General features: G+C 44.0%; 2 protein-coding genes and 1 pseudogene across 2 annotated transcripts; 1 reads left to right on the forward strand and 2 right to left on the reverse strand.

Moving 5' to 3' along the window:
- Positions 1–359: 359 nt before the first annotated feature.
- LOC140220195 (uncharacterized) lies at positions 360–2,459 on the reverse strand (annotated as a pseudogene).
- Positions 2,460–7,270: 4,811 nt separating this feature from the next.
- LOC140220196 (uncharacterized) lies at positions 7,271–9,830 on the reverse strand. Its single transcript, XM_072290224.1, has 5 exons — positions 9,049–9,830; positions 8,727–8,923; positions 8,408–8,590; positions 7,821–7,976; positions 7,271–7,704 (listed from the first exon to the last, which is right to left on the reverse strand). Exons 1-5 carry the CDS (start codon positions 9,326–9,328, stop codon positions 7,525–7,527), a joined length of 996 nt encoding a protein of 331 aa, XP_072146325.1. The 5' UTR covers positions 9,329–9,830; the 3' UTR covers positions 7,271–7,524.
- Positions 9,831–22,984: 13,154 nt separating this feature from the next.
- On the forward strand, positions 22,985–23,726 carry LOC117834789 (uncharacterized). The gene has a single exon (XM_034714333.2). The coding sequence runs from the start codon at positions 23,150–23,152 to the stop codon at positions 23,555–23,557; it is 408 nt and encodes a 135-aa protein (XP_034570224.1). The 5' UTR covers positions 22,985–23,149; the 3' UTR covers positions 23,558–23,726.
- The last annotated feature ends 415 nt before the right edge of the window (positions 23,727–24,141 follow it).

A 24,141-nucleotide genomic window follows, 5' to 3' on the forward strand; every position in this document is an offset into this window, starting at 1 on the left:
TCATCCCATCATACACTAGTAATTTGAATGTTTATCTCCAAAAAGCAGATAAGCTTCTCTCTCTACAATGCTGATATACATTCATACTTGACAATGCAATCATGGCAGACATATCTGATTACTTGCAACATGTCAAAGGAGATTACAATCATGACAAGTTGAAGCCACATATTATCTAAACATTCATGACAGACATAGTATGAGATCATGATAGACATATTATCTTGACAATGCAAGCAATACAGACACAGTATCTAAACTTTCATATAGTTGAAGCCACATATTATTACAAGGCAATGCAAGTTCAATACACATTATCCATCACTTGATAGTATAATTTATAGATGAACTAATTTTTTTCACTTCTTGAGCTGTTTTAGGAGCCACCTCTTCCTCATCTTCTTTGCAAGCGCTAACAGAGACTCATAGTTGCGTGCATCACTGGTTAGGATATCAAATAGGTCCAACAAAGTGTCTTCATCCAATCCTTGTACCTGATACAGTGCGTCTAGAATTTCTTTTGATGTTGGGCCTTTAAGGGCTTCCTTCTTGAGTGCTTCAGCAAATTTGTCCATTTTTTCAACTATCATAGAGGTAAAAGAGTCACCTGACCGTTGCCTCTTTAAACTTCCTGAAGTTGCTGATGACGTGGGCTTTTTGTTACTAAGATCTTCCTTACTCATGTCTTTTGAGCTCTCAGCTGCAGTCTTTGCCGCTTCACCAGTAGCATGGTTTTTGCAAAACACCAAGCTAATTGAGTCCTAGTACAAGACAGTCTTGTGCCTGTACCCAGTAGCTTCTTTGTTTTTCTACAGAAAATAAATGCACTTGGTTAGAAAACAAGTGTAGAGGAAGTATGTACTGAACCCAAATAGAAGTACAATCATTGTAGTTCCCATACAGACCAGTTTAGACACATACAGACCAATTTACATACTATAGTTCAAATACAGGAACTTCTGCATAGCTTCTACTACTAGAAATACACATACTAGCAGCTCTAGTCGCATTTTGCACAATGAATATCTACAAATTGAAACACATCCATGGCTCCTTTTATAGAACTGACAACAAAAGGTATAACTGACAACTATCATTTGTGAGAATCCTTTTCTAGAATCCACAAAACTACAAAACCATTGTATGGTGCTACACAACAATACTAAATGATGTCCATTCATGTTTCATACTTAATTTGCAATTCTAGCAAAGAGACAGGTGCATCTAAAGTTCAAAAATTGCAGAGTATGGACAGGTATTGTTCATGCTAGTGGTCTCTAGTTTCCTCACGCAAGATTCTCAGCCTTGTAGGAGCCGTGCACTTGCCGACTAGGATCGGACCAATCCAAGCCACTATTCTGGCCAATAAATTCTTGTGCAGTGAGAGTATACTTTCATTTCAAGAACAACCTAAAGATGTCACACTATTAATAAAAAAAGTAACAAAACATACAGTGACAAGGAGGCATACAGAATTGTTCAGGAACACAGGTAACGAACATAATTCACTACACACTGTTTTCAACAATAGATTCATACCATACAAAAAGCTTTCAATTATATGCCAAGCCCACCTAGTAGATTCATACCATACCATGTGTAAAATAAGGATAACCTCATATGTGATTGTGTCCAACAAAACGAAAACTGCTTGTAAAGAGAAGCAAGTTAAGCAAGTAAATCAGTGGTTTTTGAAACTTACCGCCACATATTCTTCCCATATAGAATCACTATCAACAGATATTTTGTTTTTGATCAATTCCCAACCAAATCCACTTGATTCCAGCATACCATTGATGATAGTGTAGTGTTTGTCAAAGGTCTTGTTTCTCGCCATGATGTTGTCTTTTGTGATATCCACATTACACTTTTCTCGGACATTCTTGATAGCAGCTATATAGACATGAGACTTCCACCCATTTTGGCATTTGTCATCCTTGTTATAATACTCCACAAATGTATCAAGAAGAGCCTTATCCATGTCGTCATTCCAAGAAATGTAACCCCTGCCCGAGCCTAACTTCTTGCCCTCCTCCATATCCTACAGAAAAAAGTTCACAAAGGTTATCAGTAAAATAAATAGGAGCAACACCAATATCATAAATTTGAGCATGCATTGATGATAGAATTTATCATACATTGACCACGTCTCACTTGGTAATCAGTAAACATTTGGTTAGCTTTGGTATCCCTAAAATTGCTCCATTCATTTGATGATTGAACATTGGTAATCATACCCACTTCATCAAACACATACCGCACCTCTCACGTAAGATGGCGCATAGGTCAGAAAATGATCTCTTAGTTAGGCACAAACTATCATAGCAAAAAACATTTGATCCTTGGTACAGATTCCTTAGCATTTGTTTCCGAACAGCAACATTTCTCTCAGCCACTTCATCCGGATCAAGGATATGCCTAGGTCTCTTGCGCTGATACCAGTGCACAATCATGCTCATGACAGCAGAAATAAATAAAACAGCCACTCTTTTTCTCTTCTTCCTACGCATCTCTCTTATTTGCTCTATGCTTGTATTAACCAAGTCTATGTTGTTATCAGGCATCTAAAGCACATATGCAAAAAGGAATGTTTTAATTTATCATCAAAATGCTACACTATTTCACAAAACTAAGCAGAAACATAGACAGCCTGCAAAATGCTGCAGAAGACAAAAAATAAAAACAACAGGAACATCACTTGCACAGCTGCACCAACTAAATGCTAGATAAGGGCTGCCCGATGCTTAACTGTTGTTGACAGATAAAACTAAATGCTAGCACTAGTAGTTGATATGCAACTCCACGGGATATCAGAATGGCAGCACATAATAATCTACGAAGAGATTTCAGCTTCTACCAAATTTAAACTAATGGCAGCACACAGGATGAAGAATCTAAGAGCATGTCACATAATTAGCACTAGCAGAGAAGCACCAAAGGCCCTCCATGTAATTAGCACTAGCAGTCGATAGTGCACGAAATTGTAGAAATTGTTTAGAGCAAGAGGATGGCCTTTCGATTTGACAGCAGAATTACGGCAAAATTAACAAATTCGTGTGTCGCATTTTGTGGAAAGTGCGGTCTACTACTAGGAGCAAGAGCAATGGCCTTCCAAATTGACAGTGAGAATCTGATGCAACTAACTAGTAGTTTCTTTGCTGGCTCGAGTAGCAGAGGGGATGGGCAGAAGGGATTGGGACGTACAGCTTCTTTGCTAGTGGAGAGCACGCGTGTGGTCGGAATGTTGAAGATGCCGTCCGTAGAGACGTGGATGGGGCGGCTCCCGTTGCTGCTGCTCCCAGCCTGCTTGCTGGTGGCACCTCCCCTGCAGATCTGCGGCTTGTTCAAGGGGAAGGGGTGAGCCGGTGAGGAAGAAAAAGGGAAGGGGTGATGCGGAGAATGAGATGGAGGAGGGAAACTGGAGGAGGTTTACCTCGCCATCGAGGAAGTGGTCGCGAGGGGCTGTGGCGCGGGAGGCGGCGGCGCCGCGCTTGGGGAGTCAGAGTTGAGGGCGGCGGCAGCATAGGGGTGAGGCGAGTCGGGGGAGGCGAGGAGGGGGCGCTGGAGGAGGCGGTGAAGGAGGGGGTGCGGCGTCGGGATAGAGGGGAGTCGGGAGAGGGAGGCGGCGCGGTGTCGGGGAGGGGAGGCGAGTCGGATGGAATCAATTTCTTCGTTTTAGGCCCGGAATGTGTCACAGGCAAGGAAATCAGCCCGTGGAAATCACCGAAAAAATGATTTCCAATTCCATGTGCAGCCAAACAGGTCGGCCAAGGAAAGGAATTCCAATTCAGCCTAATTCCTGCCAAACAAATGGGCCCTAACTTCTATGTGAGCATGTAAGTAAGGGATGATGTCATCTGATTCCAATTCTATTAAGGTTCAATACTGACCTTAGGGCCTGTTTGGATAGACTAAAACTAAAATTTAGTCCTGTCTAAACTTTAGTTGGTTAAAATTAGTCCTGTCTTGTTTAGAGCTAGAGCTAATTTTTAGCCTATTTATTAGTAAAAGTCTCTTTTATCCTTAGGGGGTGTAGGAGAGAAAATAGTAAGATTTTAGTGGGAGGGTATTTTTGATCTTTTGCCATTTATTTTTTAAATTAGCCCCCATTAGCTTGGTTTGGAGGACTAATGAACTAAAGATTAGTTGGGAGCTTGGCTAATTTTTAGCCCACCTGTAGTCCTACTGTTTGGATCATCGGGGGCTAAGTTTTAGCCAACTAATGTTTAGCCCTGGATCCAAACAAGGCCTTATAAACTTGAATTCTGTTTTTGGGTGCAGCTGATCCTCAGGATTTGCCTGGTTTTTGTTGGTACAGTCGTTTGCACTGCAGAAAATTGAATGCAACCACTTCAAAAGTCGAAACTAACAAACTACTACCTCTTTTTGAGAATTACATAAAAGACAAGTTAGATTATCCATGTACATGATCATATGATTTATCATGAAAAATATATTTGAAAATAATAAGTTCACAGCTTAAGACCAAAAATTTAACTAAAGGGTGACAAAGATACATGTAAAAAATCATGTGGTTTCTGAATCATCACATTTAATTTGAACAGAGCAAGCAATGGACTGGAGTATTTGTTGTACCTCTATTATCACACGACAGCTCTCCAGTTTTAGATTATTCTGCAATTTTGTTAAATTAAAAATTTATACTACATTTTGGTCTATTACTGTATCTCGCGTTTCCTTGCCATTATTTTTCTCATTTCAGAGTTGACATCCTTAGTGCTTACGATGCTTTTCATATGTGCACAGGTTTTAGTTTCAAGGAAAAGATGGTTTGAGCCGGAGATGGATCTTCCACCAATTAATTCTCCCTCCGTCCCAAATTATTATTCGTTTTAACTTTTCTAGATGCATAAACTTTACTATGCATCTATATATATATATGCTATATCTAGATACGTAGCAAAAATTATATACCTAGAAAAGCCAAAATGAATAGTAATTTGGGACGGAGGAAGTAGTAAATTAGGAAATGCTGGCTAAGTGCCATCATAGGGAAGCTTTGATATTATAATAAATCAATAATGCTGTTTTTTTTCAGTGAGATTGTTCTGTTGCACATGACGTAGGACCAATTTACTGGTCACACATTAGTTGTTTGGATTATCAAGGAGTACCTTATTTTTGCTGTACTAGTTCTGCTATTTTGCAACGACCTAGCCAGTTTAGCTTGCTCAAGATACCCGCCATTTCCTTTTAGCATGAAAAACCCTAGTAGCATATGTCCTCTTACTACAGTGAACTTATTGTGTTTTTGGAAACCCTTATTGGTTTTCCTAAAATGTATATACTATAGTAATATTGGAATTTAGAACGAAAATGCAGCTCTGTATTTGACGTCAATTTCTGCAACTTGAGATGCGTGAAATGGTGGCCAATGACCAATACATTTTGGATGTCTGGCCATGTGGGACCGGAAGTTTTTGTGTTTCGTCTATGTCAGTTCATGTTGTCCAAAAAAAATTCTTACTGCCTTAATGCTATGGTTGATTATAATGAAATCAATATGCTTGGCATATAGTCTCTTAAGATATTTACGTACTGTGTCATTGTGTTGACCACGGCAATCCGCAGAAAGTTGCCACAGAGAAAAACTTTTGAAGAGTACCTGGGAAAAAATGATTGGGGCAAATGGGAGGGCAGAGGGTAAAAGACAGTTACTGTTGAAAGCCCAAAACTGTTGAAGAGCCGGGCTGCGGAGTGGGGGCGGAGCTAGCGGCGGAACCATGGTGGAGCTGAGCAACGCGCATGGAGGGCGGAGGTGCAACAGGTGGTGTGGAGACCGTGGCTGCCGAGCCACCGCACAGGAGAAGAGAGCGTGGTCAATGGGCTGGGGCGGTGGCAAGCCGTTTGCTGGTCCACTGCGGGTCGTGGAGGGACGCCTCACCGGTCCGCCGGTGAGCAGCAGAGCAGAACAAACCGGCCCGCTGGCTTGGCTCAGGGCACATGGGAAAAGGGGATAGCAAAGGTTGTTTGGTGGTTAGTCTATAATCACCATCTACAGTTGACTTGGACATGCTATAGATCGAGAGCAGATTCTCCGTAACTGTTGTGCGTGCCCTAAGATGCAACCCAAATCCCGAACTTGATATTTCAGGTACACAATATGTACTGTACTGTGTAACCATCATTTAACATGGGTATGGCATCCTGTGTTATCATCTTAACCTGTTACTCACGCAACCCATTTGCCACTGCCATTCTGCTAAGGCAGCCAAGCTCAACTAGCAGCTAAGGAGAAGAGAAGAGAGAGAAGGACGGTGCAAGCCAGGTTTGAAGAGAGGTTTTGGGCCTACATTTTTCACTCAGTAAACACCAAGGGCAAATACAACATGAATGCAATAAACAAGTTTCATACCCAATAATTCATTTGTTTAATGCTCTGATGCGAGGTTCGGATGATAAGTCCTGGTTTCCCCCTGCTTCCTCTGGGTCTGGGTCTAGGTGGGAGACCAAGACGCCACTATCTTTTTCACTAACAGAGACTACTGTGTCGTCTTTGGATGCCTCAAGCAGGGATCAAGCCGTATTTGACATCATACAGGCAGTCCAGATAGAAGATCAATGTGCCAATTCGAGCATAATTCGTATCTCGCAATATATTTCCAGCACGATCAAGCAATGTTACGAGCACAAGTTCAAATAAGAAACTGAAAATCAGATGCCATAATATGACATCATGCCATGCTGACGGCCGTCGGCCGCGACATTCACCAACTTTTTTCATCAAACTAGCTAGTAACAGAAATAAAAGGGTGACCAGTAAGGAACGATCTAGTGAAATGTTTTCTTGTGAAAGTTTTTTGCTACGTGCCAATCAAATGTTTGCTTCAACGACAGTAGCGCAAACATATAGGGTCAAATAGGGTTGTCAGCAGATATATTGCAAGGGCAAGGTCAGCCACCAGTTCCACGCTTTTACAGCAAAATAGACTTAGATCCAGCCAGCTGAGTACACAATCATATATCAGAAAGCACAAGAGCAACTAAATGGCTTAAGCAAATATTATTGTCTCGATTCTACGCTGCTAATAATGCTACGACCGTCATAGTTAAGGTTTGCCGACAAAAGACAGTAACAAACTTCAGCCCTATTGCTTCCTTCAACAGCAGTCGACAGTAGGTTACCCCGAACATCCTAGAGTATCTTACCGCTACTCAAAACTGAAAGCTGCACAAAATTGAACAAAATAAATTAACCTTGAGATGGAAGTCATCTAGATAATGAAACTGTCTAGTAACTTGAAGAACTAAATAGAGCAGTGGACAACACATGCTTTAATTCAGTCCTTTCAGATATGTAGGTATGTGCTATAAACATGAAATTGAGCAAAAAGTATGATTGCAAAATATGATGATTAGTATTCGAGTTATGACATCAGATGGCTATTTCCACCTTCTCATATCAAGATTATATTTGGCTGCACTTGTATTCTGAATTACGAAAAGGAAAACGAGTACCAACTCACATGTTGATGGTCTGCTGTCCGGTGTGATCTGAATCTGTCAGCCAAAACTACTCATAAACCTTAGAACTTTGCAAATCCTCCAGTTAACCTTTCCACACCTGATTTCAATTACATTAAGGTGTTCAGATATTGCAGGTAGTTGCTCTGTTGGAACATTTGTTTCTTCTAACTCCGTTGGGTCATAGATTCCTTCTAATTCTATTAAAGTTTCAGGTCCCTGAAGGAAGAAAAATGTTCACCAAACATCAGTCAATAATGAATAACAAAGTCATTCACAGCTATCAATTCATCATGAGCAATAGCTTTAGTATATATCATTTTAGAAAGGAATACCTTGATTAGTTGAAGGATCAGCTTCTCAAGAACCGGTGAGTGCTTAAGAATGGAAACAAGTGCATGGACGTCAATAGCAACACACCATTCATTCAGCAGTAATGTCTTTAACTTGCTAAACGTAGGGCACCATCTCAAGTCTCTGTGGAAAATAACCTAAGCAAAGAACAAAATAGTAAGACAATCAAGGAACTGTTTTAAAAGCCATAGGTTTAGAAGAAACCAGTCCACATAAAAGTGCTGATATGTTGACAATGCAAGACTAAATCCTTATTGGAATTTACATACTTCGTGCACTGAGCAGGAAAGTAAAATATTATGCCACATCACAATCTTTACGATGAATTACGTTAGAACTAGAACAAAAGTAACAGACACAGCTTAGAACAGGGAGAAAAAAAATCCTAACAAATAATCCTTCCCATATATGACTGTCACTCGTAATGTTGCAAAAGCCAATCTAATTGCATTGTATGTGAAACCTAAATGTGCATCAATCAACACAAAAAGATGGTTGTGGATGCTCAATGAAGGGAGTAACAAACTACATGGATAGACTAGAGTGAAGATGGAAGAATTTGCAATACCATTCCACGTTGGGCTATCAACTCCAAGTTCGTAGCGCTTGACAAACCTTCAAGAAGGAGACATCGATCACTATACTCATCGTTACCACGGCATCTTGTGCAAACACCACAGCATTCTCCCAAATAGCTAGCCTTTGGAACAGTAGTCATCAAGGAAGAAGGGATGCTTGACAAAGGCAGTTTCTAATGAAGGCATTCATTCTAGCAAAGGAGCAGCAGAACCGAAACAATGGAGGTGCAGCCAAACGATGTTAGGGACAGAAATATGCATCCTGGTACTAAAATTTATATAGCATTGTCTGATGGTCAGGCGCTTTACAGACTTGGACAGGATCTTCTGAGTGCTGAGCTGGGAATTTGTTATGGTTATATCCTCCAATGCAGGGCAACTTGAAAAATCAAGGAAGTTGCCGTTCAGAAGCACATTGGACAGCTCCAGCTTTGTCAAACTCTGGGAGTGAATAGTGGGGCCATCCAGCGTGAAGCCGCGAACAGCCATGAGAGCATCAAATCCAGCTAGTGGGACGAGTTAAACAGTAGGGAGACGAGCAGAGAGTGCGGAAGCTTGGCACAGCAGAGCATGACCGGATCCAAATGTTGATGTGTATATCGTCACGGCGCAAGAACAGATCACCTGAAACTCGACCTCGTCAAGACCAGGTTTGGTTCTCGGCGCAGGAGCAGGCGGTCCACGAACTCGTTGAAGTCGTCGACGCTCCTCCACCTCCCCGCGGACACGATGCGCAGGCGGCCCATGGACCTCCAGAGGCGGAGCCAGCGCGGGGCGAGCACGCTCGTCCGGACGGCCTCGTCGGCCGGCAGGAAGCCGAAAACGTGCTGGAGGACGCCGTCCGGCAGCGTGCTGATCAGGTCCTGGCCGCCGGGGCGAGGCGCTCTCTTGGCCCTGCTCCTGCGAGCCATTCCGTCGAACACGTTGCGTGCGCGCGGAGGCTGTGGAACATGACGAGCGCAAGAACATGAGCAATGGCGAGAGAGAGAGAGAGAGAGAGAGATATGCTGAGATTCCCGTTACCGAAATACAGACAACACCTCACCTTCACGGTGTAGCTAAGCTCCTGGCCTCCCGTCGGCGGCGAGCGGCGATCTTTCTGCTCTCCACTCTCCAGGAGCAAGAAGAGGGGAGCAGTGAGTGCTAGACTGGTGGTGGTGGGGATCGGAGGAGCAGTAAATGCAGTAAGGCCCATAGATTAAAGTTTAGTCAGGAAAAGTGGACTAAAGTGCTATTTGGTTACATAAACTAAAATGGATTAAAATCATTAAATGCTATATGCTATAGAAGGAAGATCCTTTTACCCTAGCCCCAAACTCTCTCATCCCACCTGTTGCCCCTAGTGCCAACTCCCTAGCGTCGAAACTTTTAGCGCCAAAGCACGGTTCACTCCTGGCGCCGAGGACTGTTCTGGTTCTTTCTCACATGTTCATACACTTTGGAAAAAACGTTCATACAATATTTCATACACATTCATACACTCATACAATCGGAAAAAAATCATCCATACAACATACGACCTACAAAACAAACCATCGGCTATTCGATCACAGAATTGATTCATATTTTGATATTCGTGTCCATGGCGTGTATTTGATACAATTCCATCAGAAGACGATCCTTCAGAAAATGGAACATAATTCTCATCATGATCAACCAAATCAAAGTTCGCATCCCCAAAAAACTCTCTCAAATGAAATTGTGTAGTGCTATGCACGCAATAATTATATGACTTTGCTTTAGCATAGGATAACTAGGTAGGTCAACGAATGTCCTCCACTTCATCTTTAGAACTCCAAATGACCGCTAAATGACATTACGAAGTGAAGAATGTGCATAATTAAATTGTTCTTTTTTACCTCTTGGCATTGGCCCTTGTCTAAACTCCGGCAAATGGTACTTGTTCCTTTGTACGGTGCAAGATATCACGGTCGGTTTGGGTAACCCGAGTCAACAAGGTGGAACTTGCCTACACATTCATAATACATGGATTATGTAAGTCACATGACAAGAATTGCAATAATGAGACAATACATATAAGAACTCATCATTACCTTCAGGTGGATGCGGAAATTGTCTCCAAACTTGTCAGTGGCATCTTTGAACACCCTCATATCATAAACGGACCCAGGCCATCTTGCCACCACAAAAGTAAACCTGATATCAAAATCACATATGGCCGTCAAATTCTAACTTGTGTATCCATACCTTCCCATATATTGTACTACCTTGCTAGCTGGCACTACAATAGGAATACATGTCCCGTCTATTGCTCCAATGCAATTGTCACAGAATGGAGTAAACCTAGGGGATTGCAACCTAGGATGCACACTCCTAAACTTAGGGTCCTTTGCCTTAATGATATCAACTGCTAGCTTGTTCACACTCTGTAGTACTTTATCAAACTTCTACATATTATCTCTAGTGATCTAGTGAAACGGTCTTCAGCTTGTCTAACAAATTGATGTGCACCACATATCCATAGAAACAGCCCTACAGCCTCCATAGATGACATCCTCTTAGTTGACTTCAATCCAAATGACTCAACTAGCAAACTATGGAGCCTCAGAAACACATCTTGACTCATCCTAAACATATTGAAGCAAGCTGTCCTCTTTCCTAGTGTCTTTATGACCCATTCAAATCCAGTTTCTGTTGCTACTCTATATTCTGCTTTGTTCATGTAAGTGTCAAAATGGTACATACCCATCATGGTAGCAGCCATAGTTATGATTTTTCTCCCCTTCTTCTAACACTCCAATATATAGGCTTGTACTCTTCGATCATATTCATCTCTATCATCATCCTCTTCGTCCCATTGCATTTAGATTTTCCCTGAAAACCACAAACAAGTAATCAATTACATAACAAGAAGAAAGAAATAGAGCAGTACATGTGATAGAAAAGTGATTCATTTACCTCTAACTCCCTTTTCCACCATGTTGCAGATGTTATGATAGTGCCATCAGCTCTTCAACCTAAAGCGGTACTAGTTTGCAACATATTCTAGAACGAATATAAAGTTTTGCATTGTGTCCATCTGTTTTTCAATTGCTTGACACTAAGGTTGAGTCCAGTCTTAAAGAGAAATCCTTGTCTCATGATATTATAACCTCTACGTGACATTGTTCCATTACAACAATTCCCTGCCCTTATTTGTTCAACAGTAAGATCACAGAAAATATGCGTGTTTTTCTTGGACCAATCGGCCCTCTCATGAAGATTCTAATAAAAAAAATAAAGGTATCACACTAGACATTGAAATGACAAACTACTGGAAAAAAAAATGGCTGGACTTTTGGTCCTAATTTGAACAAACACCCAAAGCAGCTCACCGCGAGACTCCACGGTGTGGCTGGACTCAATTTTCATGCCGGGTTCATCGGGCATCTGCCTCCACTGCCTCTACTGGTAGTTGGGGGCGGCTTTGGGCTTCGTCGATATGAGGATCCATGGCATAGCACGATCTTGTGGTTGCGATACACCACGCAGCAAATCTCCAAGTCACCGCTATAAATGTATGGACCATTCTTTCGACCCAATGTCGTCCATGTCGTGTCGCCAGGATGCAGAAGTGCTACCTTCACGTCACAGTAACACCAGCTACCAAATGCAAATAGAAGGATTGTGCCATCGCCAGAGACTATACCGGTTGCGCTGTCCAACCATGACTTGATCTCATCAGTGTAGGGAGGCAACTGATGGGTGCCGGAACCGGATGCGAGGAGAGGGCTGCGGAGGCTACTATTCTCCGGAGAAGCATCCAGGGGCATGGCGGCCACGCCGTCTTCAGCGCTGATCACGAACTTCCTGTCTCGGATATGCATCGTGCGGCGGCTCGAGGAGAAGATGCAGCGAGCCTTCCTCTGGCCGCCGCTGGCGTCGGGCGGCGCGAGGAGCCATGGCAGGAACGCAGCGGGGCGGCACGGCGCCCGCGGGAAGGTGTCAAGCCATGGCTCGCAGACGGCGTGGAAGCGGACGTATTCAGCGGCTGCGTGGAGGCGGCGCGAGACCTCACGGAGCAGATCGGACGGGAGGTAGAGGGCCAGCTGGAAGACGCCGCGTCCGCCGTAGCTGTGGCCATGATCCGATCGGATGTGATCGAGTCGAGGCCCTAGGGTATAGCAGATCGCCCAACGGGACGAGACCTGGCGCGTCCGTCGCCGTAGACATGAGATGGAACCAATCGACAATGATATTTCAGATTTACTCCTCTTCGTACGATCCGCAGAACGCGTGTTTGTTCTGGACTAAGTTTGTTAAACAAATTTTAATGGTTGCTCTTGTAGGGGATTTTTCTTGAACATGCATAATTAGTGATTTGTAGAAGAAAAGGTCACCGTTCTAGCATCTTCTCGAATACTCAGCCGAAGAGGAGGTCGTTTTATTTATCCACAAACCTCAATAAACTAGGGTCAGGTCCTGTTTGATCCACCCATCTAAAGTTTAGCTAGTTAAAGGGTAGAGATTTTTTTTAGCGAGCTAGCAACAAGTGTTTGGATCCACTATCTAAATACTAGTTGTTAAAAATAAATTACCATGCTACCTTTCATTAATTGCACATTTATCTCCTCTCCCAGCAAATAAAAAAATGCGTCATCCTTTTTTCCATTGTCACTTTCCTCTAACCATGGTGCTTTTCTCCTCTCACAGTAGTGGCGCATCTCTTCCGCTCTAGTTTCCCATTGAGACTTGGCGAGCTCCTCCTTGTACCACATGCCCCATCTTCTATTTCCTTCCTGGCTGCGACTCCTCTATGCTCGCACCTCTTCCCTGCTCCTCCTTCAGGCTATTGCGACGCTCGTACCTCACATCCATGGAACGGTCGGATGGAGATGTTGCCGCACGATTGAGCTGCTGCCGGCCAGGTCAAGCTATTCTCCATCCAGGTGAAGGTCCTCATCGCCGGATTAATCTCCCCTCCCACCAAATCGAGCCTCAGGCACTCCGATTAGGAGGTCCTAGTGCCGCACATCGATCTTGAGGCGGGGCGTGTCGTCGTCATCGCCGTCGGAGGCGTATGCGTTCGAGGCCTCGATGACGTGCAAGTGGGAGCTCTTCAGCCACCAGTACGCGGACGTGCCACGCGCCGGCGGGAGGTCATCATCGCCGCAGGATGCCGGCTAGGGCCGCCACCGCCGAGGGGCACGACATGGGTAGCACGCGCCGGCGGGAGGTTGGGCCTTGCATGGCGGCATGAAAAGGAATTGTCCCCTTCCTCTGCAACTGCATGTCCATGTTATGGGATCCGAGACATGCTTCTTTGTTATTGCAACTCAGGAACTTGTTGGACCTCCCATGGGTGGGAGCTCTAATGATCACAAAGCTGAAACAATAAAGTCAACATGGAAAAGTTAGGAGTTAAATGCATCATTCATGAACTTGGCAAGAGCGTGTGATTAAGTACATCATCTCTCAAATTGATTATTTAGAAACATCAACTTGGCAGGTGAGTGCAGAGGAGCCGGATAAAGTTCAGCAAGTCACATTGTAACTTGAAGCCCGATAACCAAAGTCCAGAACCCAATTGCGACCGTTGGATTGGCTCTAGACATCTGATATGGGGGCTTGGGGCTCCAGTTATGCCGTGACTTGCTGAAGGCAATCCGGCTCCGGGTGCACATGGGTCGCTGGGACGACATGTGCGTGAAGAAAACACCGCGTACGTCGTATGTCGCTTACATGTACACTTCAAACTTACTAGTACATATATCCCATGATACATCAATACTGCAAAATTGGCACTCTACGATTGCGTTCTGCCCTTTTCTTTTAATCTGTGATCATCGTAAAATAATGAGAATTGCCTATAATGAGAACATCACTAGATAAATAATTCTTTCTCTCAAGCTTAGCCAATGTCCAATCTCAATGCGAACTACTAACGCAATTCTGTTAATGCCAAACCTCTCGATTTTATTAGATTTTTCGGGAAAAATGAAATTGAAAGATGAAATAGAATAACGCACTTTTGAAATGAATGCGAACGTGCTTTTGGGAGACCTCCAGTTCGCTTGCTCTCGGTGGAATGCAAATCGCGCCAACTTCCAATGCAAACGGAACATCACTTGATGAGAAGGGCTCTTCGTGCTCCCCCATGTCTCCTGGGTTCCTGTGCCACTACCCAATCACCTCTATATGAGAGCCCGCAGCATGTTCGACGGAATGCCAATAAGGATCCAGGAGGAAGAAACGGCGTCGATGGAAGCCGGCTGCGAGGACCGGATCAGCGCCCTCCCGGACGAGATCATCCACCACCTGCTCGGATTCCTTCCGGCGCCGGAGGCCGTGCGGACGAGCCTGCTCGCGAGGGGATGGCGCCACCACTGGAAGTCCATGCGCAGCCTCCGCTTCACCGTGTTCGACGACGGTCCGGCGGTGAGTGCCGAGTGGCTGAACAGGTTCATGGGCCACCTGTTCCATGACCTCCGCGGAGCTCTCGACGTGTGCGACATCTACGTCCATGTCGGGCGATGCGACGACGTCACCGCGCTGGAGTCCTACCGCTGGGTTCGCCAGGCTGTGTCCAAGCTCCGTGTGCGAGTGCTAATGGTGGACATCGAGTTCTTGGCCGAGCAGCCCTCCTTCGAGCTGGCGGGGAAGCCTCTCGTGTCCGCGCACCTGGCGAGGCTGGAGCTCTGTTACGTGACGTTGAATGATAGGATTCTTGATTTTTCGAGATGCCCCGCCTTGGAGGATCTGGTGATGTTCACATGTGACATCGGTGCTAAGAGGATCTCATCTCAGTCCTTGAAGCGTCTCCGGATTCGTTATTGCAATTTTTGTAAGAGAGGAGTTCTTCCCGGACCCGTATTTCTGCCCCAAATCTGATCTGGCTGAAACTGGAGCATCTCGTGGGTGCAAGTCCTGTGCTTGAAACTATGCCGTTGCTGGAGAAAGCAATTGTCAGGCTAGACTGCAACCATTACTACAATGATGATTATCCTTGTGAGGAAGGTGATGACAGTGGGGAATGCTGTGGACTCTGTGAAGGTTGTGTTGGCAATGATGACCATAGTGGTGGTTGCATGCTTCTCCAGGGCTTGTCCAGTGCCGCACATCTCGAGTTGAAAGTTCCATTTGCCAAGGTAAACATATATGTAACACTCTAACTCTAGACACTGCTGACTTACTACTGGCAGGTATTAATGTGCGTTGCCACAAAACAGGGCTTGTAATTTTCTTTGTTTCGGTGAACTTATTTCAGACATATATGTAGTTTTCTTTGAAGGTATTATTCTTATGGTCTTGCTCGCTAACCCATGATGTTGATTTAGGCATAACTAGTGTTGTTCTCCAGCGTGGTATTCTACCGTGTGATTTAAGTTATCTTAAATATTGGCCATATCAAGTACTGATCTTACTCTTTTGCTTTCTGTTCAGTTCACAGACACTGCATGTTACCCAGCATTTACAAAATTAAAGACTTTGTCGCTTGATGAATGGTGTGTGGCTGCTGACTTCCGCGCACTAATTTGCATTCTTCAACACTCACCAATTCTTGAGAAGCTCACTATTGAATTGAATAATAAGGTACACATTTTCTAGACAGATTTTTTTATTTCTCAAAACTATGATGACTGATTGGTTGTCGTGGCATTTTGTATTTGGAAAATAACAGGTGCTTAAAAATATAACAGAATTGGAAGGGAACGACTATCCAGTGGAGCAACCGGCTTCAGTATCTGAAAACCTTAAGTTAGTCAAAGCCAAGTGTGTTGGGGTTGATGAGAGGGTTTCCAAAATCTCAAAGTTGTTCAGTGTTTTTGACATACAAGTTAATATTGAATAAGCTTGAACAATCATCCGGTAAGTTATTAACCAGCTGCACTTTATATTTATCTAGGTATCTGCAAATTGACCATATACACATCCACGTGCGCAGAACTAAACAGCGAATGGAAAATAAAAAAATTCTAGAAAAGGGTTGGCTTGATATTTTGAATAATAGATAACAATTCATTTTGTGCATTTCTGGAGATTGGAGAACATTGCTTGCTTAATGGCATATACGGTCGACTCATTGTAGTTGTAAATAGAGTAGTCACATCAATGGTCAAAGCCTCAAAGGTAGATACTCTATTTACATTAGCTAGCACATAAAACCAGTGTAATTTGCCACCTTTCATCACGCCACTCAAGACAACAAACTTTTGCTTCTCTAGCATTAACTTAGGTTATCAATTTTATCTTGGTAGTCAAGTGAATGCTAGAAGTGTGGTTGGAGTTATGTTGACCATGGGCCACCAGGCCATGCACCATTTCATTCTTTTTATTATCTTTCGTCTGATTGGCATCTATGCTTGTCTAACTAATTTCTAGTTTGACAGACGATATATCTCCCTAAATATTTTCCGTACATGGATCTATACAAATCAGGTTAAATTTAAGTCGAATTGTGTAAAGTTCAATCTATTATATTCATCTGCAAATATGACAAGTGTACATCTACATGTTTCATGATCAAGCATGGCTTACCCTTTTCGGTGTCAACTCAAAATCTTTTTATGGTAGAACGCCATAGTACTTGATGCTTTTGTGGGGAAATCAAGAATCTCCATAAGAAAGCCATCGAGGCATAGTTACTACTAGTTCTACAGCTGATATGTTAACCAGTGTTGTTCATTTATCATCAATTCATCAAACCACTGAAATTTGTATTTAACATGATATTATTTTTATTTTTCTTCTCTCTGAATTAGCATGCTGCACATAAAAATTCTGTAACCACATCCTTGTGATTGATCAATGTTCCCCAAACTGTGCTTCACCTTCTGAATCAATGCAGGTTTCAGTTATGTTTGCGATGGTTCCAGTAGGGCCATCAAGTGAAGGGTCAATCAGAGTTTAGAATAATGTCAAGCTGTTGATGGATCTTTCTCTTTATTATTCAAAAACGAAGTGTGGCAAACTAATTTTCCAGACGTGATGGTGCCATACGCTTCCATTACAATCACAAGCTGCATTTGAGGGGTTTCATGTTACTGTCGAATTTGATTGTAATTTTCTATTTTGGCACGATCTATTCTGTAGTGTTTGGTGCTTTAATTCATTTATATCAGGTATAAGACTAAAATAAACATGTGCACGAATGGAAATTACCTACCAATGAGGATAAAGAATTAACCATCTTATAGCGAGGCATGCATCCAAACAATCCTATCCCTAGCTAACTATTACTCCCTCCGTTACTATTTATAAGGTGTGGTATGACATAGCACGATCTTCCAAATTAGACTTCGATTATTTATATTATATTATATTATAATATATTATATTATTTATGGTTATAAACTTATAATCATTGGAGAGTGCATTTGATTATGAATCCAACCATATCAAATTATCATTGAAAAAATAAAAAATATTGCTAAAATTATTGGTCAAAAATTGTAAAATTGGAATCTTGATATGCGTATACACCTTATAAATAGGAATAGAGGGACGAGCTTGATACAAGCATATGTTCGGTGTTTGAACCTAGCAACCTACTGAGGGAGGTGCCCAAGGTAGTGTTTTGGTTAGTGGGGCTCGCTGAGATCAGAAGCTCGAAGGTAAACACAGACACACGATTTAGATAGGTTCGGGCCGTTGAATAGCGTAACACCCTACGTCCTGTGTGTTGGTTGGATTGAATTTTGCTTTGGAGGGGTCTTTGCCTCACCTATTGCTGGGGGCAGGGTTACAGGTCAGTTGGTTACAGGAATATTAGTTAGATTTTATTAGATGAGTTATATTCTTATTATTACGAGTGTTTTTCTAATCCCCGACTAGTTTATGTCTTCCCATGTAGACTACACCGTCCTGCACCATAGTCTTCATGTCAAATCCGTCTTGATGTCTAGTTCTATATTTAAAACTACTCAAACCTTCTTGTGGGCATATAGATGTATGCACGAAAGCCTGATTTGCCCAAACACAATTTATTTCATTTTTATTAAATTATATATGCCACTAGGGCCCTCTTTAAGGACACCTTGATCTATGGATTTTTCTTTAGAGAATTTACATAAATGATACCGTTGAAAATCATAAAAGATAGACGATTGCTGGCTAGACAATTAGGTAAAATTTACCTTCACATAATATGCAGGCCATAGCTCTAGCAAACTCGTCACCAAGTATCATGTACTACCTTTTTTAGGGAATTTATTGAAATGACTAGTGAAATGCAGGTGCTCCAAACGCACGTTTTAAAAAACCTAATAAACAAGGTTTTTATATTTATAGCAAAGTTTAACACGTGGCAAGGATATATTTTCAAAAAATGTAATCAGAATAATTTTAGATTCAGCAGCCAACAATTTTAGCATCACCACTAAAATTATTCAATAACTAAAAGCATAACCCATGTTACCATTATTTTTATCCTATTCGAGATCAAATAAACCTTAACCTAACAATTTAGCCTCACACAAAAGCTATTGTTTCAGAAAGCAAATTCAGCATGTGTTACTCACCAAATGAAAAGGAAGCCATTTCAACATATGTTTGCAAGATATATTATGATTGTTGAATGATTTTTTTTTTCTATGCGAAGATTTTAACTAGTCCCCAACGAACTAATGTAACCACATATTTACGATTCTCATTAAATTCAACTGCTTGTCATCATCCTATTTTTTTGCCAGTAAATGAGCTGAGCTTCATAAGTACACTGAACATGGCCATACCAAAGTTCCAATATTATTACATTCAGCACAAGAACTTTACATTAAAAACTCTCTGAATGACTTGGCAAAATTTGCCAGAGGACACCGTTAAAAGGTGACTTTTGCTATGAGACATTAACAAAAAGTGTCTTTGCTAAAAGACACTACAATTCAGTGTTAATTTGCTGTAGGACATTTTAATAGGAAGCCACCGAAATTGACCAAAATACCCTTGCCCCCTCTATTGCCGATCAGACTCATCGTTGACTCGTTGTCTCTCGCGGAAAATGCAAGAAACAAAATCGGTAGCGGCGGCGGCTCTTACCGATGGCATTCACGCCCTCTCCCCCGACGACGCCTGCTCCCGGATCCCCGCGGCGCGCACAGGCCAATCGGGGGGGCCGTAGCGCTCGATACCCGCGGCTGCCCCCCCTCAACCCCAGCGGCGCTCGATCCCGGCCTTCAGCTCGGCCTCGGTGGAGCAGACGGGGTCCAGGTGGATCCCATCCCATCCGCTGACCCCAAGAACTGCTAGCTCAGGTCCCTGATCTGAGCTGAAATTAGGTACACGCTCGTGCCGTCTCCATGATTTGGGAGCTCTCTATTTTACAGATTTTGGTCCAATTTCTAGATGAAGGAGGCGAAGTACTGTTTGCTCGAGACACTGCCGTAAAGTTGTTGATGAACAGATGGCCAGAAGCTTTTTTGTTCTTGTGCAGGATCTGAACAGTCCGGGAGCGAGCTGATGTACGGCTCTCCGGTGTCCAAGGACCTGAACCTCCTGGTGCAGCCGCCGATGGCTTCGTCCGGGCTTCTGAGGTACAGACCGGCGCCCAGCACGGTGCTCCGCGAGCTCTGCGAGGACTTCCTCCTGCCGGGGCCCCGCACCGCTGGCCCAACACCGGCGCCGACAACGTCGTCGCCAGCCGACCACCACATCCGGGACGACAAGCCGTCGCCGGAGTGCGTGCAGCAGCATGTCGATGAGGCAAGGGTACGCTCGTCCCTTATGAGCATTTTGTGGCCCATGTGAGTAAGAAATAGTACTATTATATGAGTCACGGTGTCCAGCAGCATATTGACACTAAATTTTAGTGTCTTTTGGCAAAGATATATTCACTAGTAGAGAATTGGCTTTCGATGCGTTCCCTTTTGTTCCGGTTTAAAGTTGGTCCAGGACAAAAGGTTCACCAACCGGGACTAAAGCTCGGTCACTAGTGAGGGGCTCACCAACCGGGATCTTTTATCCCAGTTGCAAAGGCTAGTAGGAAAAAAGACCCTGAGAGACCTTTTATCCCGGTTTGAAACACCAACCGGGATAAAAGACCCCCCTTTTATCCCGGTTGGTGTTTCCAACCGGGATAAAAGGGTCCCCCACGAGTTAATACAAAAGGATAGCATCCCTACATAGTTAGATGTGGTGTGTAGGTGGGACGGCAAGGAAGCTACGCGCGAGGCTGGAGGTTGTGGGTTCGAATCCCACGCAGCGCGCACGCACATATTTCGCGTGAAAAATCGCGTGACTTGACGTGCGCGTGTGGGGGCCCTCCTGGGAGCATGGGATTTCTTTTTTTTTGCGGCGCCTAGCGTGGTGACCCGTTTTATCCCAGTTGGTATTACCAACCGGGATAAAAGGGGGTCTTTTGTCCCGATTGTTTTATCCCGGATGGATTTTTAGGAGATTTGCACCCTACCAACCGGGACTAAAGGCCAATTCTCTACTAGTGATTTTTTTAATGGGGCTATGGCAAAAGCCACATTTTAACGATGTTCGCCGGCTAATTTTGCCTTATTATTTTCATGCCATGGTAAGTAATTTAGTTACTTTGGCAGCTTTTTGCGCTCAGCATAGGCATCTGCTCCTAACCCAGCATGTGCATCTTAAGGATGGTAACGGGGCGGGTTTGGATCGGATGAAGTGTCTGGGCATCCAAAACCGAAATCCGAACCTAAAATCTGAATCCACCCCGAACACCAATTCGGGTGAAAATTCATCCCCGAAATCGAAACCCGTGGATACCTGAAACCCGACGGATTAACCGAAACTCGTTGTAGTTCCACTAGACTTCAAGAGGCTCGTGAGCCGCGCGGGCTGAGGCTTACAGGGCTTTGTGCATGCACAGCCATCCATGGAGCAAGGAGGCCCGACAACTCGTAAAGCACGTCTCTGGACCATGATATGAGCCGAGCTCAGAACAAACTATTCAGTCGTCATGACTCATGACGCGCACTCGTTTTCCGATAGGATTCCTGTTGATGTCAAGGCCATAAGTTATCAAACCCGAAGCAATAGAGTTCATCCACAAAATTTATTCAGATCCAAAATTTGCAGGTGCAAGCAAAATCAGGGTTTTCTTTTTCAATTTGCACCGAAGTGTCAGAGAATGGTACGCGAAATCGAGCAAAAGAAACAACTTTCCCCATTGTTCAAATTGTCGTTACGTCGATCTTGAGGTTAGAGATCAGTAGACCATGGAAACGGAACCGAATAGATCGGAGCCGGCCGTCACACCATGGAAACATTGTCCGGGATCCGGGCATCGCTGTCCTCGCGCGCCTTCCTCTCGCGGCGCCTGCGGTGGACCAGTGCGAGGATGAGTGCGGCAGCTGCAACACCCACGAGATCCGCTGCAACATCCTTGGGCAAGGCGCTGGCGGATCCGAAGAGGCCGGCCTCATCCAAGGCTTCCTTGACTGCACCGGCCGCGAGCGAGGCCGTGGAACTGATGACCGCGGCGCGGTGACGGAGGCCGGGGCAGGAGCTGCAGGTGGCTAGCGCGGTGGCGAGCAGGGAGATGAGGAGTGCGGTGGCCTGGGTGGGTGCGGAGTTCCGAGTGCGTTATATAAGTAGGGTTGCTAGTGGGCTTTTAGTGGGCCGAATGATTTTAGGATCCTGATGGAGCTCCACAGGTGATTTTAAAAACCCGCTTCAAACCTGCGGTATTTCAGGTATCCGAACCCAAAAAACCGTGAGCGAAAACTAGGAACCAAAACCGAAACCTGCGAACCCGAAACCCGCGGATATCCGCCCCGAAACCGCCCTGTTGCCATCCTTAGTGCCACTAAAATTAAAAACCAGAAGCTTAAATTCCGTCCTAATCCAGGACCATGAACATCAGCTGCAAACCTCATGATACAGGAATCAGCACCAAATAAATATGCTATTTCTACCATCTGCAAGTGTACAAGACAAATGGAAGTTAGAAGCAACAATACACAGCTAAGGGTATGGTAAAAAAGAGCTTAAAGAACACACGCAGTTGTTTAAAATTCTTGCTAAAACCATCAAACAGGAGAATGGATGCCTTGCCTCGGAACACTAGACTGCTATTGCAGTGGAAGTGTATCCTGAACTGTGAGACAATAATTATCAAATTGTGTGTGTCCAATTGATGTTTGTGGAAACCAGTCTCTATGCAAAAGCAGGGTCATCCAGGCAGCATTCTCTCATAAAACCACAAAAGTAGAGGAACCAAGACAAGCACAAACTGCATGACATGTAAACGACATCAGTCCTGGACAAATTCCATTTCAGAAGTCCACCTCAGACTTTATGTATGAGTTATGCCATGTAAAGGAAATCAGCCATGGACAAATTCTGTTTCAGAAGACCACAGCAGACTTGACATGTAAAGCACATCAGCCCCTGGACAAATTCCCTTGCAGAAGTTTCTCAATCCACCTCAGCTTGTCACGATGCAATCAACTTACATTGGCAAAAGCAAAACAAACTGAAATATGGCCGTCTCATCCTTAACAGACACGTCATATCACCCTCACCCTACTATCAAAAGTAAGAACAACAAAATACTTTTCCCTTGTACCCCGTGCTGAATATCATGGAGTCAATCATGCGCGTCCAAAAACAGTTGGGAAAATCTCCAAATCTGACCAAATGCCATGTCATCTGCAGCTTATCTGCCCTCCAACTTTCAGTTCTGCAAATGACAAAAACACCTACACGGTGTTTGTAGCATGTAAGCACTATAAATAGGACCTAGATGAATGCTCAGCACATCACCCCCACAAAAAATACCAACAGCACCATATTACTAGTTTCAGGAAGCAAAAGGCAACACCATGGCAGCCAAGATGTTTGCACTGTTTGCACTTCTTGCTCTTTGTGCAAGCGCCACTACTGCTACCTATGTCCCATTGGGCGCCATGAACCCTTGCATGCAGTACTGCATGATGCAACAGCCGTACGCCGTGAACCCATGCATGCAGTACTGCATGATGCAACAGGCGCTTGCCATGGGCAGATTTGCCTCACCGGCATCCATGATGCTGCAGCAACCGTGGACCTCACCACTTCAGCAGTACTGGACTCCAAGGATGATGCCTAGCATGATGCCGTTTCAACAATCTCACTGTGGTGCCATCTCACAGATTACGCAGCAACAGCAACTACCGTTCATGTTCAACCCGATGGCTACAGTGATCCCGCCTATGTTCTTCCAGCAGCCTTTTGCTGGTGTCCCATTCTAGATGGATGTCCTCATGCTGTAACGATAATAAAGCTGACATGCCCTCGCATGTGAGTCGCAAGGAATAAGAAAAGTATGAAATCAACGGCTTTTCATTCATTATCTAGTATATTTAATCATGTCTCTTTTCCTTGAGAGACATGAGGCCTTAATGAATTATTGTAATATATAGAAATTAATATGTAGAAATGCATACGCTTCTACAGATGAGGTCATCACCGCCGGTTTTATATAAACCATTGGTGATACCTTTTCACTTTAGGATCTGAAGCAAATAGGGGCAGCAGCCCTCGAAACTCACGGTGATGCTCATTTTCACGACTATTTCGAGGCTAAAACCCACCACCGTCAGTTCGTAACACAAACTAACGGTGATACTCTCAATTCGGATCCAAAAATTTTATTCAACTTGCTTTGGAGTAAAATTCCGCATCTGCTCCCGGCCTCTGATCCCTCCCTCCGCTATCCCTTCTGTCTCCATACATCTATCTATCTCCGCCCACCTTCCCTCTCTCCCTCCACCACTAGCCCCCTCCTCTCTCCCTCTGCTAGTCCCCTGCCTCCCTCTTCCGCCCGCCCCCTCTC

Source organism: Setaria viridis, chromosome 8, assembly GCF_005286985.2.
Source record: "Setaria viridis chromosome 8, Setaria_viridis_v4.0, whole genome shotgun sequence".
Lineage (NCBI taxonomy): Eukaryota > Viridiplantae > Streptophyta > Magnoliopsida > Poales > Poaceae > Setaria > Setaria viridis.

Bases quoted from the DNA above. Each gene is read 5' to 3' on its own strand.
- LOC117834789 (XM_034714333.2), top strand. From the start codon at position 23,150: ATGGCAGCCAAGATGTTTGCACTGTTTGCACTTCTTGCTCTTTGTGCA.
- LOC140220196 (XM_072290224.1), bottom strand. From the start codon at position 9,328: ATGGCTCGCAGGAGCAGGGCCAAGAGAGCGCCTCGCCCCGGCGGCCAG. The intron at 8,924-9,048 runs GTTTCAGGTGAT...TCGTCCCACTAG, and splicing joins CCTGGTCTTGACGAGGTCGA to CTGGATTTGATGCTCTCATG. The intron at 8,591-8,726 runs GTAAAGCGCCTG...TGCCTTCATTAG, and splicing joins AGAAGATCCTGTCCAAGTCT to AAACTGCCTTTGTCAAGCAT.